Here is a 16872-nt window from a genome sequence, read left to right on the forward strand (position 1 = left end):
TATAATTCTACTATGTATATTTCATACACGACACGTATCGTGAATTAAATTGGATAAGTTTTCTTCTTTTTTAATTTTTTTAAATTTTAATTTTAAACTACTAATATGTAAATTTGGCACAAACAAACCTGTAATATATACACCCCTATTCTGTATTTCGAACGGGTTTATGTTTCGTTCGAAACTGACATTTCGTTCGAAAAAACAGCGGTTCGAACGAAAGACCTTCATATGAAAAAACAACTCGAACGAAATATTTGCCAAGTCGATCGAAATATTTCAACTTGTTCGAAATATCGAAGATGGGTGATAGTATTTTTTTAATACGAGACAAGCGCCAACAGTAACGCGAGCAAATTTCGATTCGTCTACACTGTTTAATGACTGTTTCGCACCTTTTCTTCGGAAATGCATCGGACACACCTTGAAGAGAGGAGCGAACGAGATCAATAGAGAAGCATACGACTAGAATCCACAAAGACACCGTAAAAGAGGCAGACTCAGAGGCTAATGGCGACGCACATAACCCAACGATATGGCGACTGTTGATGATAACCTGCCCCGGCGACAAGTGAAACCTATAGCGCGTAACCGTCGGCAATGGAGATCTTTAATTTCATCCCTTTGTTCTGTCGGTCCTAAAATTAAAACCGCCTTTCAGCTTTTTCTCCTGGTTAAAAAAACTGTTACATACAATATTTTTGGTATTTATTTAATAAAATCAATATATCATAAACCTGTAGCCAACTATACAAAATGTATTTGCGCGGACGTAATCATGTGCATTTTCGGGACATTTTCTCTCACATACCAGAATTATGACGATCTAGTTACATTTGTGATCCACGGCAAATATGCAGCAACATTAACATATACACCGGGGATGTTTGATGTTCCACAGCCAATCCCCCATGCTACCAATCCAACAACGAAAAATTGTCCTCCTAATGGACAAACTAGTGGTGATCCACCATCACCTGTGCAAGCATCTCTTCCAGATTCACCTCCTGCACATATAAAACTGGTTGAATCAAGTTGAAACGCAGTCCCTAAGCGTGTTGTCTTCAAAGCCACCTCACAATCTATTTGGGATCGAATCACCACATCAACTTCTTTCTGGATTGCTTGATAAACTCCATTGAAGAAATCATTTTTACCCCATCCGGAAATCCAACAACGGCTTCCAACGAAAGAAGTAGAAGTTAAACATGCATTGGTTATAGTCGGTGTAATACCCAAATTTACAGCGGATGAAAGCCTTAGCACGGCTATGTCGTTTCTCAAATTTGAAGATGAATAACTCGGATGGATAAAAAATTTCATGACATTATACTCCTGGACGGGAATCAGTTCTGATGGTGTTGAGGCATCCCATTCACCCATTCGTATTTTTAAAAGTCTGTTACTGGAGCTGAAAAGGGTTACAATAATTAAATGAAAATTATAAATATTTGAAAAGTGTTTACACGTAATCATTTATTTTGTGAGCAGCAGTAATAACGTTTAAAGGATCAATAAGCGCACCGGACCCTACGTAAACATCTCCAGGCCCAAGTAAAACTGCCTGCCACGGATACTTGCCATATGGTGCTTGACCTGCTGCAGGCTGTTTAGCCGATGCAACTGATGGAAATTGAAGACCGCACTGATACCCACCAATCCAGCAACATCGCTCTAAACCAGTAACACAGTTTACTGGAGTGACTATGTAAGGAGTCATGTTTTCAGAGGTATTAGTTGTGCCGGTAGACTGAAAAATAAAATTGTATTCTATAAACAATAATTGGTCCAACTAAAAAGTAAAGGGAAAAATGGAAAATAATTGGAGTGGTTGTGTACAAAACCCGACCGCATAGGTGAAGTCTCTTTGTAATGATCATAGCACACTGAACCAGGTAATCCAGTTTTTTTTCTATAAGTAACCCTCAGTACGCTAACGGGGATCAAAAGCTCGCACAGAGAGCCCCCTGGTATCGGACACTTACAGAAACTCAGCTTTTGAGAGAACTGGACAACGAATTAAAAACTAAAGCTGAGGAAGAAAAAACGAAAAAGGTAGTTCAATCTATTGGAAAACATATATAGTTCCTTTCCTAATGATATCTATGTGAATGCCACATAATCATTCAAAAATTATTTTTGTTTATATTTATTGGAATAATCACATTACTTTCAAGTGACTCGATCAAATAAAAGTTATTAGATTTTTTCTATGCATCACATGTGCATGTTTAAAAGTTTTTATCTGATTTCTTGTATAGTATTAATATTATTTGTTTGAAACGGTGGTTCTACAATTGATGGAGGGACGGTAGGGGACAGTAATGAATTTTGAAGATCCTCCTTATTATGATGTAGCGATCAAGTGCCTCGATGGTTATTTTGAACCATTCCTTCGTAAAACTTTCGAACGACATTTGTCGAACCAGACTGTTCAAACTCCAGGTAAAAGGTTTACGAACTTTGTCATGCGTCTACGAAAGTAAGCGATGAGGAGTAGTTATGATCCATCGGTGGTAGACGAGCTCATTGCTGACCGTATTACATAAGGCTGTTGCACAGAAGCATTGCGCGTGAAACTACTCCAGATGGATCGGTCTCTTGATGAGATTGTGGTATCAGGTATCAGGTATCAGCATCTTTGGCTCGAGCAGCACGTTCCTCACAATCATGTGGAAGACTTGTGCCTTGCCCATCTTGCCCGTGTCATCATTTACCTGATGAGGACGGGAAGGAAAACAGGAGGAATAGGAAGGGGTGGATAAGGAATTTGGACAAATACAAACATATACATACCGAGAGATTTTTGTACCCCCGAGGGGATACTGCAATCCTTGGTTAACTTATTAAAAGTACACCCCCTAGGGGGTATACTCATGATAAACAAGAGCTTATAGCTCAATACCTCTTTCGGTAAGAAACATCAAAATGTCTAGTAATTTTAGTTTCCTAAAATCCGATTCATTTAAGACGTAGGATCCAAAGATCCTATGACGCAATTGTGCTACTGCAGGACAGTTGCAAATTACGTGATATGGTGTACCGTAAATTGATGATATTGTGTACATAAATTACAATGAAACGATTCAGCTCGCTGAATCCTAGCCATGTGATAATTTAGTTTGCAGTGACCACTCTGATCTGACAAGAATACTGCAATTTACCTTTGAGTGTTGCAAAAGAAATTTCGCAACCTTCTCACAAGGCTGAACAATGAAACTTTTCGTTTGACGACAAGTTTCAAGATTTTCCCAATAACGTTCATGTTCAGATGAAAACCAAGATCGAATCTTTTGTTTTATCCAACATGCCGCAATTGGTAAAGCAGGTTCCGGTCCGAAAACCGACTTTTCTGCTCCAGATCTTGCTAGTTCATCAGCCCATTCATTTCCGGTTATACCAGAATGGCCAGGAACCCAAACCAGACGAACGGCATTTAGAATGCTTAGTTCTTCTAATTGGGTGTGGCAGGCGATGACTGTTTTAGATTTAGAATTAGCCGCACAAAGGGCTTTTATAGCGGCTTGACTGTCAGAACAGAAGTAGATAATCTTGCCTATCAGTTCTTTCTGAAGTGCAAACTGAGCTTCGCACATAATTGCAAAGATTTCAGCTTGAAAAACGGTGCAGTAAACACCAGCACCCGCGCGACCTTCGTACAAAGAACCATCGGTATAACAGACCACATAATCGGAAATTTTCCGATGTAGCCTGACATCCAATCCTCTCTAGGAGGAAAGTCACTTGAAAAAGTCCTATACGGGAAAGTACGCATGAGCGTTACATCGCTAGGAGCAAGGGCAAACTTGTCCTCAGCAATAATTTGCGACCACAATCGAGTATGACCAGTGGAACCGTCCGCAGACTGCCAAAGGCCAATCGCGTGTAGTTGATAAGCACATATTAATGCCTCTTGCTTCAGGTGGAAGTGTAGAGGTTTAATATTGAAAATAGCTTCTAGGGCGGCAGTAGGAGTTGTAGTAAATGAACCAGACATTGCTATTAAACACATCCTTTGAAGATGGTTTAGCTTTGTCTGGACAGTCACAACTTCCCCTCTCTGCCACCATACAAGACAACCATACGCCAGTATTGGTCTGACAACGACCGTGTATAACCAGTGTATGTATTTGGGTTTAAGCCCCCAAGAGTTGCCAATTGCTCGTCTACATTGCCTAAAGGCCATGCACGCTTTTTTTAATTCGGAAATCAATATTTGTGGACCAGTCAAGCTTGGAGTTGAGAATCAACCCCACGTACTTCACTTCGTTCACAACATCAACATCCGAATCGTAAAAGCGCAGAGCGCTAGCTCCATTGGTATTTCTACGTCTTGAAAATAAGACGATAGATGTTATGCTCGGATTTACCGAAAGTGTAGTTTCTCGGCACCACGTTTCCACGACACGTAGTCCCTGCTGCATTAAGTCAAATAATGTGCTTATGCACTTTCCAACTACTAGGATGAGATAGTCATCCGCAAAACCATATGACGGATAGCCTAGACCATTGAGTTTCCTCAGTAGGCCATCCGCCACAAGGTTCCATAAAAGAGGCGAAAGAACGCCACCTTGTGGACATCCACAAACACTTTGCTTCCAAATGCTTGCTTGCCGTAAGGACGAAAAAAGCAATCGGTTACTAAGCATTTGTTCTATCCACTTTATGATTAATTGAAGGCACATTATGATAACGAGCAACCTCCAAAATGGAAGCGAAAGATACGTTATCAAACGCGCCTTCAATATCCAAAAAAGTTCCTAAGCAAGATTCCTTTTGTGAAAAAGCAACCTCAATTTTATCCACCACATCATGTAATAAAGTGGTTGTAGACTTGTCACTTTGATAAGCATGTTGTGCTGAATGAAGAGGAACTTCTACTAAGCTTGTTTCGCGGATGTGGTGATCAACAATCCTTCTCAAAATGTGTTTGAAGTACTTGAATCCTTTCTGCAGTAGAATAGGGTATATTCCATCTGTTCCAGGAGATTTGTATAGAGAGAAGCTGTTCACGGCCCACTCAATCGCTTCAGTTGTGACAAGTCTCCGAGGAAAAGCCCATGAGTCTAAGCCAAATAAAACGATTTCTGGATCGTTTCGAACTTCAGGTTCCGCACAGCCCGGATAGTGACTATAAAAGAGACATTCCAGGATTTCATTATCATTCGAACAGTATTAACCGTTCGAACTTCGAATGTTATTAACCTGATAATCTTTCGATTTTGACAGTATTTTATTAAGTCGACTTGCCTCGCCGAAACTGGAAACGTTGCTACAGAACCTGTGCCAGCTCGTGCGTGCAGAAGATCGTAGAGCCTTTGCATAGGCTTTCCGGGCCTGCTTGAACGACTCCACGCCATCCCTCCGAAGTCTATTCCAGGCTCTCCTGCATCGTTTCTTTAGTTCCGCGAGATGAGAGTTCCACCATGGTGTTCCTCTAGTCGTTTTAATAGTTTTTAGCGGGCAAGCTACTTCAAAAGCTTCCGCAATAAAAGATGTTGTGACATCTACAGCCACATCCAAGTCGATCGATGACTCAATCGTCGGTTCGAATCCTTGAAATTTCGTTGCTAGTTCCTCCTCAAAGAGTTCCCAGTCAGAAAATCTCGGATTGCGAAAGGTTGCAGCGTTCAAGGAGACACCCAAATGATCAAAATATATAAAGCAATGATCAGATATTGGTGTCTCATTTGAAACATGCCATTGTGTCAACTCATGACTGATCCTGTTAGAGCAGAGTGTTATATCTAACACTTCCTCTCTACCAGCTCGTATGAAAGTTGGACAATTGCCAATGTTAAGTGTTCCAAGGTTGGTACTACTCAAAAATTCCATCAATTCAGAGCCTCTCAGATTGATATCCGAGCTGCCACAGATGATGTGATGGGCATTGGCATCACTGCCTACAATGAGCGGAAGTCCATTAGATTGGCAGTATCTCACCACATTTCTGAAATCGTCGCTGGGAGACGATTCATCGTGTGGTAAGTATGCAGAACAGTAGACATAGCGCCTATGGACATCATCCACGACGAGTTCTACTGTGACTGCACAAATATCTCGAGTAGTCAACTCAGAGATAAGGCATGCACTTGTTGACCTATGCAACAATATGCATGCCCTGGGCATCAAACGAGGATTTGTCATACCAGTTTTGCTGAAAACTGCAAAGTTCTGGTTTCCAATATCCGTCGAATGAAAGTACCCCTTGCGAAAATATGGCTCCTGAACCAATGCGATGGTGACAGAGCCATTAAAAAGTCTTTCGCATAAATACAAATTTGCTGCCCGTTTGTGTTGAAGATTTATTTGTGCGACTCTAACTATTTGACTAGCGGAGTATATGCACAAACAATCTCCAACACAAATCAGACAGCAAATTGTAAGCGAAGCCAATTATGTTGGCCAGAACGCACTTGGCGTAAAACCCATAAGGGAAATTGGGCAGGACTACTATGCTGTTCCCACGAAACGCAAGGGACAACAAAGATCGACTGTACCAGAGCCCCGCATGGCACAGTAGGGGCAAGATGCCCAAAGCACTCCGTTCGCGACATGTTTTCACCCCTCCAGCCATTCAGTCATCGGCATGAAGTTAGACCTTGACTTAGGGGCTCCTGATTTGCCGACTCCCGGCAGGATCAAAACCGCCCAAGGGCGTAACTGCAGATTGTGTAAAACAGACCGATTAAGAGTCTCTCTCTCTCTGTGCTAAGCCAGCCGAGAAAATAACTCTCTCCCGGTGTGCCCACACCCCGCAGCCGCGCCCTCCGAAAAACCTGCGCCGAACTGCATGATTAAGTAACCGGAAACCACACGGTGAGTGTTCCACCTTCTCTGTCTGCATACGACAACCAAGGTTGCGTACCACCAGGTGCGCAACTTTGGCTACCGTACCCCAGCCGGCACCTCGTGGAGGTAGAGATAGGAGTTAGAAAACAGAGGTGATATATTTGCACATGCACACTCATTTGCCAGCCAAACTTTCGAACGACATTTGTCGAACCAGACTGTTCAAACTCCAGATAAAAGGTTTACGAACTTTGTCATGCATCTACGAAAGTAAGCGATGAGGAGTAGTTATGATCCATCGGTGGTAGACGAGCTCATTGCTGACCGTATTACATAAGGCTGTTGCACAGAAGCATTGCACGTGAAACTACTCCAGATGGATCGGTCTCTTGATGAGATTGTGGCACTTGGAACAAGTATGACTGAATCTTTCCATGTAACAGTTTCCGCGCAACAACTTGGAATACCTCGACCGTGTAACTACGATAGACTTGGCTCGCGGACAACTGTCATTTGGTACACTCGGTCACTTGTGATAAATTGAAATGAATTGGAGTCGGTCGAAGTAAAAGTGTACTAGCAGATTATTGTATAAGGAGAAGATGAGGATTTTTCTCTGGTGTCCAGAAGGTTGCGCACAGCAATCCGGATCAAATCGAAGTATCTACCCTGGTCGGTTCTATGGTACTGCTTGAGTTTATTGACGAAACTTACTGTTTTATTCATAATTATAGCTTACTCAGCATAATCGCTTAAATATCGATTATTCTCAACTCGGTTCCAAAATATTCATTGTTTACAAACATTGGCAGCTATTGTATCGATCCGCAATTCGATCTTATTTTGAACTGCACTTCGCCTGTGTGATGCCAGCGGCGCGTGCCTGTTCGGAGCTGGAGCCAATGCGCACCGGCAGCGATCAGTCACATCGTCATCGCTGCGAGTGGCAACGGTTCACTCTGCATCGTAAACTCAAATGCAACACATTGTGGCTATATGCATGACACAGCAGCGGGCGTAAACCACTCGTAGGAAATAGTTGGTTTACTGTGTACTGTTCATAGTACACGGGTAGCACACCTCACCTCTTAAAAAGAACGTTGTACAGAATATGAATCATTTCAACAGCATGATTTTCTTTAGTAAGCATGATAGTAATATAAAATTTTACATAATTTTAATTTTCTTCCAAAAACATCTTAATCCAACACTTCTTAATTTAACACTTCTTAATCGGTTTGGCTGGTAAACGGCTGGGTAATGCGTACCATCGGTGCCTTGTGCACTGGGCATAAAATAGACCCCACAGTGGTCAACATCCTCTTTCCGAGGAACCTCGGTAGAGATCGGGTAACCAACCCCGGTGGAAACCAAGGTCGTATGCTGACAGGGGAGGAGAACTCCTTCGAGCTACGTTGGCCTTCCGGCGATACTGTGGGGTTGGTCGCGGGCTTTGCAAGCCTGAACCTCTAAAAAAATCAAAGCAATGGACTCCGTACCGGCGCGGCGACCAAAACGGACTAACGATTGGAAATTGAAAACATGGAACTGTCGGTCTCTAAATTTCCTCGGAAGTAACCACGTGCTTTCTAAAGAAGTGAAAAGCCGCAAGTTCAACATCGTAGCGCTGCAGGAGGTATGTTTTACCTTTGTTATACTATAACAAAGGTTTAAAGATTGGTCGAAAAACACGAAATTGATCCAAGGCCCGGAGGGCCAAGTCACATATACCAATCGATAGGGTTCGACGATTTGAGCAATGCCTGTGTGTGTGTGTGTGTGTGTGTGTGTGTGTGTGTGTGTGTGTGTGTGTGTGTGTGTGTGTGTGTGTGTGTGTGTGTGTGTGTGTGTGTGTGAGTGTGTGTGTGTGTGAGTGTGTGTGTGTGTGTGTGTGTGTGTGTGTGTGTGTGTGTGTGTGTGTGTGTGTGTGTGTGTGTGTGTGTGTGTGTGTGTGTGTGTGTGTTTTTTTTTTTTTTTTTTTTTTTTTTTAACGAGTAGGGAAATCTGCTATCAGACACCTGAAAAGACAGCTCAGGGAGTGGGGTTTGGTATCCCGTGAAGATCGTGGAGATCCAGACCCACTAAAACCCTACTCGAGTCTCCAGCCTCAATCCCCCCTGGAACCACCTTATCGGTATTACTTCAGGGAGGGGCTATTGTGCTTAACGCACGCTCTTAGATAACTACTGGACTATGGTAGTTAGGCTGTTTATTCGCCGTTGATCGGCTTTCCAACGATTTTGTAGCTCAAGTACGATCTGGGTAGCAGCCGCATTGACCGCACCCCAGACGTCCGAGCTAGAACACATCCTTTGGACTAAGTTATCCGGAGTAGTGTCCTGTCCGCTAACTGCCATCATGTTGCTTCTCACGCCCTCGAAACGAGGGCATATGAAGAAAGCATGTTCTGCAGTTTCCTCAACGTCCGCGCATTCAGGACACTCGGGGGACTCCGCATGCCCAAATTTGTGCAGATACTGTCTAAAACAACCATGCCCTGACAGAATCTGTGTTAGGTGGAAGTTGACTTCGCCATGACGCCTGTTGACCCATCCGGATAGTTCCGGGATAAGTCTATGTGTCCACCGGCCTTTTGTGGAATCAGACCATGCCCGCTGCCATGTGATCATCGAGGCGATCTTGTGGTACTCCGTATGCCTCTAGTTCCACGTTGGTTGAAGCACTCTACGTCCTCGCTGATGATGATACCAATAGGCATCATACCCGCTAAGACGCAGATTGCGTCATGTGAAACTGTGCGGTACGCACTCGCCACTCTTAAGCACATGAGACGATAGGTGCTTTCCAGCTTGGCTAGATAGCTTTTGGTACCTAACGCCGATGACCACACCGGCCCGCCATACCTGAGTATGGACTGGACCACGTTGGCTAAAAGCCTTCGCTTGCTGCCATATACCTCAGAGCTATTAGACATCATACGAGACAATGCCGAAATAGCTGTGGAAGCCTTCTTGCAGGCATAGTCGACGTGGCTCCCGAACTTGAGCTTGTCGTCGACCATGACTCCAAGGAGTTTTAAGAACCGCGTTGACGAAATAGTGCAGTCCCCGACACTGATATTTGCTTGCTGCACCGACTTGCGGTTGTTAACCACGATAACCTCCGTTTTTTGATGCGCTAGGTCCAGTTTCCTGGATCGCATCCAATCTTCAACAATGCTTATAGAGTGAGCAGCCGTCAACTCAACCTCTCTGATAGATTCACCGTAGACTTCCAAGGTGATATCGTCCGCAAAGCCTACAATCGCCACCCCTACCGGAAACTTTAGCTTCAACACCTCGTCATACATGACGTTCCACAACACCGGGCCCAGTATGGAACCTTGCGGAACCCCTGAGGTGATTGGAACGCATTTCTGACCATCCTCCGTGTTGTAGCATAGCACACGATTCTGGAAATAATTTTCCAGAATTCTGTACAGCGACACCGGCACTTGGACGTTCCGAAGCGAGCTGGCTATGGAGTCCCAGCTAGCGCTATTAAACGCATTTCTCACGTCGAGCGTGACAACTGCGCAATAACGAATACCTGTCCTCTTGGGCTGGATTGCCACCTCGGCTGTCTTAGTGACAGACAAGATGGCATCCACCGTAGATTTGCCTTTTCGGAAGCCGAATTGGTTCCTTGACAGACCGTTTGTACCCTCCGTGTACTGTACGAGTCTGTTAAGGATAACGTGTTTAGCGGGCAAGCTACTTCAAAAGCTTCCGCAATAAAAGATGTTGTGACATCTACAGCCACATCCAAGTCGATCGATGACTCAATCGTCGGTTCGAATCCTTGAAATTTCGTTGCTAGTTCCTCCTCAAAGAGTTCCCAGTCAGAAAATCTCGGATTGCGAAAGGTTGCAGCGTTCAAGGAGACACCCAAATGATCAAAATATATAAAGCAATGATCAGATATTGGTGTCTCATTTGAAACATGCCATTGTGTCAACTCATGACTGATCCTGTTAGAGCAGAGTGTTATATCTAACACTTCCTCTCTACCAGCTCGTATGAAAGTTGGACAATTGCCAATGTTAAGTGTTCCAAGGTTGGTACTACTCAAAAATTCCATCAATTCAGAGCCTCTCAGATTGATATCCGAGCTGCCACAGATGATGTGATGGGCATTGGCATCACTGCCTACAATGAGCGGAAGTCCATTAGATTGGCAGTATCTCACCACATTTCTGAAATCGTCGCTGGGAGACGATTCATCGTGTGGTAAGTATGCAGAACAGTAGACATAGCGCCTATGGACATCATCCACGACGAGTTCTACTGTGACTGCACAAATATCTCGAGTAGTCAACTCAGAGATAAGGCATGCACTTGTTGACCTATGCAACAATATGCATGCCCTGGGCATCAAACGAGGATTTGTCATACCAGTTTTGCTGAAAACTGCAAAGTTCTGGTTTCCAATATCCGTCGAATGAAAGTACCCCTTGCGAAAATATGGCTCCTGAACCAATGCGATGGTGACAGAGCCATTAAAAAGTCTTTCGCATAAATACAAATTTGCTGCCCGTTTGTGTTGAAGATTTATTTGTGCGACTCTAACTATTTGACTAGCGGAGTATATGCACAAACAATCTCCAACACAAATCAGACAGCAAATTGTAAGCGAAGCCAATTATGTTGGCCAGAACGCACTTGGCGTAAAACCCATAAGGGAAATTGGGCAGGACTACTATGCTGTTCCCACGAAACGCAAGGGACAACAAAGATCGACTGTACCAGAGCCCCGCATGGCACAGTAGGGGCAAGATGCCCAAAGCACTCCGTTCGCGACATGTTTTCACCCCTCCAGCCATTCAGTCATCGGCATGAAGTTAGACCTTGACTTAGGGGCTCCTGATTTGCCGACTCCCGGCAGGATCAAAACCGCCCAAGGGCGTAACTGCAGATTGTGTAAAACAGACCGATTAAGAGTCTCTCTCTCTCTGTGCTAAGCCAGCCGAGAAAATAACTCTCTCCCGGTGTGCCCACACCCCGCAGCCGCGCCCTCCGAAAAACCTGCGCCGAACTGCATGATTAAGTAACCGGAAACCACACGGTGAGTGTTCCACCTTCTCTGTCTGCATACGACAACCAAGGTTGCGTACCACCAGGTGCGCAACTTTGGCTACCGTACCCCAGCCGGCACCTCGTGGAGGTAGAGATAGGAGTTAGAAAACAGAGGTGATATATTTGCACATGCACACTCATTTGCCAGCCAAACTTTCGAACGACATTTGTCGAACCAGACTGTTCAAACTCCAGATAAAAGGTTTACGAACTTTGTCATGCATCTACGAAAGTAAGCGATGAGGAGTAGTTATGATCCATCGGTGGTAGACGAGCTCATTGCTGACCGTATTACATAAGGCTGTTGCACAGAAGCATTGCACGTGAAACTACTCCAGATGGATCGGTCTCTTGATGAGATTGTGGCACTTGGAACAAGTATGACTGAATCTTTCCATGTAACAGTTTCCGCGCAACAACTTGGAATACCTCGACCGTGTAACTACGATAGACTTGGCTCGCGGACAACTGTCATTTGGTACACTCGGTCACTTGTGATAAATTGAAATGAATTGGAGTCGGTCGAAGTAAAAGTGTACTAGCAGATTATTGTATAAGGAGAAGATGAGGATTTTTCTCTGGTGTCCAGAAGGTTGCGCACAGCAATCCGGATCAAATCGAAGTATCTACCCTGGTCGGTTCTATGGTACTGCTTGAGTTTATTGACGAAACTTACTGTTTTATTCATAATTATAGCTTACTCAGCATAATCGCTTAAATATCGATTATTCTCAACTCGGTTCCAAAATATTCATTGTTTACAAACATTGGCAGCTATTGTATCGATCCGCAATTCGATCTTATTTTGAACTGCACTTCGCCTGTGTGATGCCAGCGGCGCGTGCCTGTTCGGAGCTGGAGCCAATGCGCACCGGCAGCGATCAGTCACATCGTCATCGCTGCGAGTGGCAACGGTTCACTCTGCATCGTAAACTCAAATGCAACACATTGTGGCTATATGCATGACACAGCAGCGGGCGTAAACCACTCGTAGGAAATAGTTGGTTTACTGTGTACTGTTCATAGTACACGGGTAGCACACCTCACCTCTTAAAAAGAACGTTGTACAGAATATGAATCATTTCAACAGCATGATTTTCTTTAGTAAGCATGATAGTAATATAAAATTTTACATAATTTTAATTTTCTTCCAAAAACATCTTAATCCAACACTTCTTAATTTAACACTTCTTAATCGGTTTGGCTGGTAAACGGCTGGGTAATGCGTACCATCGGTGCCTTGTGCACTGGGCATAAAATAGACCCCACAGTGGTCAACATCCTCTTTCCGAGGAACCTCGGTAGAGATCGGGTAACCAACCCCGGTGGAAACCAAGGTCGTATGCTGACAGGGGAGGAGAACTCCTTCGAGCTACGTTGGCCTTCCGGCGATACTGTGGGGTTGGTCGCGGGCTTTGCAAGCCTGAACCTCTAAAAAAATCAAAGCAATGGACTCCGTACCGGCGCGGCGACCAAAACGGACTAACGATTGGAAATTGAAAACATGGAACTGTCGGTCTCTAAATTTCCTCGGAAGTAACCACGTGCTTTCTAAAGAAGTGAAAAGCCGCAAGTTCAACATCGTAGCGCTGCAGGAGGTATGTTTTACCTTTGTTATACTATAACAAAGGTTTAAAGATTGGTCGAAAAACACGAAATTGATCCAAGGCCCGGAGGGCCAAGTCACATATACCAATCGATAGGGTTCGACGATTTGAGCAATGCCTGTGTGTGTGTGTGTGTGTGTGTGTGTGTGTGTGTGTGTGTGTGTGTGTGTGTGTGTGTGTGTGTGTGTGTGTGTGTGTGTGTGTGTGTGTGTGTGTGTGTGTGTGCGTGTGTGTGTGTGAGTGTGTGTGTGTGTGTGTGTGTGTGTGTGTGTGTGTGTGTGTGTGTGTGTGTGTGTGTGTGTTTTTTTTTTTTTTTTTTTTAACGAGTAGGGAAATCTGCTATCAGACACCTGAAAAGACAGCTCAGGGAGTGGGGTTTGGTATCCCGTGAAGATCGTGGAGATCCAGACCCACTAAAACCCTACTCGAGTCTCCAGCCTCAATCCCCCCTGGAACCACCTTATCGGTATTACTTCAGGGAGGGGCTATTGTGCTTAACGCACGCTCTTAGATAACTACTGGACTATGGTAGTTAGGCTGTTTATTCGCCGTTGATCGGCTTTCCAACGATTTTGTAGCTCAAGTACGATCTGGGTAGCAGCCGCATTGACCGCACCCCAGACGTCCGAGCTAGAACACATCCTTTGGACTAAGTTATCCGGAGTAGTGTCCTGTCCGCTAACTGCCATCATGTTGCTTCTCACGCCCTCGAAACGAGGGCATATGAAGAAAGCATGTTCTGCAGTTTCCTCAACGTCCGCGCATTCAGGACACTCGGGGGACTCCGCATGCCCAAATTTGTGCAGATACTGTCTAAAACAACCATGCCCTGACAGAATCTGTGTTAGGTGGAAGTTGACTTCGCCATGACGCCTGTTGACCCATCCGGATAGTTCCGGGATAAGTCTATGTGTCCACCGGCCTTTTGTGGAATCAGACCATGCCCGCTGCCATGTGATCATCGAGGCGATCTTGTGGTACTCCGTATGCCTCTAGTTCCACGTTGGTTGAAGCACTCTACGTCCTCGCTGATGATGATACCAATAGGCATCATACCCGCTAAGACGCAGATTGCGTCATGTGAAACTGTGCGGTACGCACTCGCCACTCTTAAGCACATGAGACGATAGGTGCTTTCCAGCTTGGCTAGATAGCTTTTGGTACCTAACGCCGATGACCACACCGGCCCGCCATACCTGAGTATGGACTGGACCACGTTGGCTAAAAGCCTTCGCTTGCTGCCATATACCTCAGAGCTATTAGACATCATACGAGACAATGCCGAAATAGCTGTGGAAGCCTTCTTGCAGGCATAGTCGACGTGGCTCCCGAACTTGAGCTTGTCGTCGACCATGACTCCAAGGAGTTTTAAGAACCGCGTTGACGAAATAGTGCAGTCCCCGACACTGATATTTGCTTGCTGCACCGACTTGCGGTTGTTAACCACGATAACCTCCGTTTTTTGATGCGCTAGGTCCAGTTTCCTGGATCGCATCCAATCTTCAACAATGCTTATAGAGTGAGCAGCCGTCAACTCAACCTCTCTGATAGATTCACCGTAGACTTCCAAGGTGATATCGTCCGCAAAGCCTACAATCGCCACCCCTACCGGAAACTTTAGCTTCAACACCTCGTCATACATGACGTTCCACAACACCGGGCCCAGTATGGAACCTTGCGGAACCCCTGAGGTGATTGGAACGCATTTCTGACCATCCTCCGTGTTGTAGCATAGCACACGATTCTGGAAATAATTTTCCAGAATTCTGTACAGCGACACCGGCACTTGGACGTTCCGAAGCGAGCTGGCTATGGAGTCCCAGCTAGCGCTATTAAACGCATTTCTCACGTCGAGCGTGACAACTGCGCAATAACGAATACCTGTCCTCTTGGGCTGGATTGCCACCTCGGCTGTCTTAGTGACAGACAAGATGGCATCCACCGTAGATTTGCCTTTTCGGAAGCCGAATTGGTTCCTTGACAGACCGTTTGTACCCTCCGTGTACTGTACGAGTCTGTTAAGGATAACCCTCTCCAGCACCTTGCCGGCAGTATCGAGTAGACAGATCGGCCTATATGACGAGGGGACACCCGGAGGTTTTCCCGGCTTCGGCAATAGGACCAGGTTCTGTCGCTTCCATCTGTCCGGGAAGTGGCCAGCTTCCAGGCATCTATTCATTACTGCCCCGAATAATTCGGGAGCCTCTAAAATAGCCGCTTTAATGGCCATTTTCGGGATACCGTCTGGCCCCGGTGCCTTGCTCACCTTTAGGGATTTAGCGATATCAATGAGTTCCTCGTTCGTAACCGTCACTTCCTCCCCGACCTCCAAACCGCCGTCGCCCACGTTACTTTGGATGTTCGGCTGGGAGGCCGACCATCCTACGCTATGGTCTGAGATACTGGAACGTCGGCCGTGGGACGACTCAGCGGCCTGGGGCCAGGGCCTTGGCTCGTGGCGCGGAAAGAGGCCCTCGATGATCCGCTCCAGCATCTCTGGCGATTGCTCAGCGGGCGCCATCACACCCTTGGTCTTTGCCATTACGACTCTGTAGGCATCACCCCACGGGTTCGCATTGGCACTAGCACATAACCTTTCAAAGCAGTCTCGTTTACTAGCTTTTATCCCGCTCTTAAGCGCTGCGCGTGCAGCAACGAGTGCTACTCGACATTCAGCCCTGCTTTCATCCGAACGAGCTCTTTGCATAATTCTCCTCGCACGAAAGCACGCTCCGCGGAGTTCCGCAATTTCATCTGTCCACCAGTAAGCCGGTGACCTGCCATACCTAGGACGACCTTTCCTAGGCATGGTAGCGTCACATGCTCGCGACAGTACCTCAACCAAATGATCAGCGTTCGGATCGGGCATACCGCGATCACCGCACTCTCTCCGGATCGCTTCCACAAATACTTCGGGATCGAAGTATGATGTCTTCCATCCACGGGTGGTTGGAGTGTTGGCCCTACTCGCCGCCTGCCGCCTCGTTATCTGACCGACACCATAGCGGACCGCCTGGTGGTCACTGTGAGTGTAGCCATTATCTACCCGCCAGTCTCCTATCAGACCAGGACTGCCGAAAGTCACGTCGATGATAGACTCCGCACCGTTCCTACTGAAGGTACTTGTGTTGCCGACGTTGGCCAGATCTACGTTAAGCTTTGCCAGAGCTTCAAGCAGAATCCGACCCCTATGGTTCGTGCGACGACTTCCCCACTCTACCGCCCAAGCGTTAAAGTCGCCCGCCACAACCACCGGCCTTAAACCAGTCAGCACAACTGATACTCGGTCTACCATCCGCGTAAACTGCTCGATAGACCAACTCGGCGGAGCATAACAACTGCAGTAGAACACTCCACCCACTTTGGCAACCGCAAATCCCTCGTCTGCAGTTGACACA

The 16872-nt window shown here is 45.7% G+C and overlaps 1 protein-coding gene across 2 annotated transcripts in view; it reads right to left on the reverse strand.

Moving 5' to 3' along the window:
* Positions 1–747: 747 nt before the first annotated feature.
* LOC128741961 (phenoloxidase-activating factor 2-like) overlaps positions 748–16872 on the reverse strand; it is a 41267-nt gene continuing 25142 nt past the window's right edge. For both annotated transcript variants that reach the window (XM_053838105.1, XM_053838104.1), the window contains 2 exons: positions 1467–1750; positions 748–1411 (listed from right to left, as the gene is read on the reverse strand). In XM_053838105.1, coding sequence (XP_053694080.1) covers positions 817–1411; positions 1467–1750 — 879 coding nt within the window. In that variant the 3' untranslated portion in view covers positions 748–816. The remainder of the gene's footprint in view (positions 1412–1466; positions 1751–16872) is intronic.

The sequence above is a fragment of the Sabethes cyaneus genome, chromosome 3 (assembly GCF_943734655.1).
Source record: "Sabethes cyaneus chromosome 3, idSabCyanKW18_F2, whole genome shotgun sequence".
Taxonomy (NCBI): Eukaryota; Metazoa; Arthropoda; class Insecta; order Diptera; family Culicidae; genus Sabethes; species Sabethes cyaneus.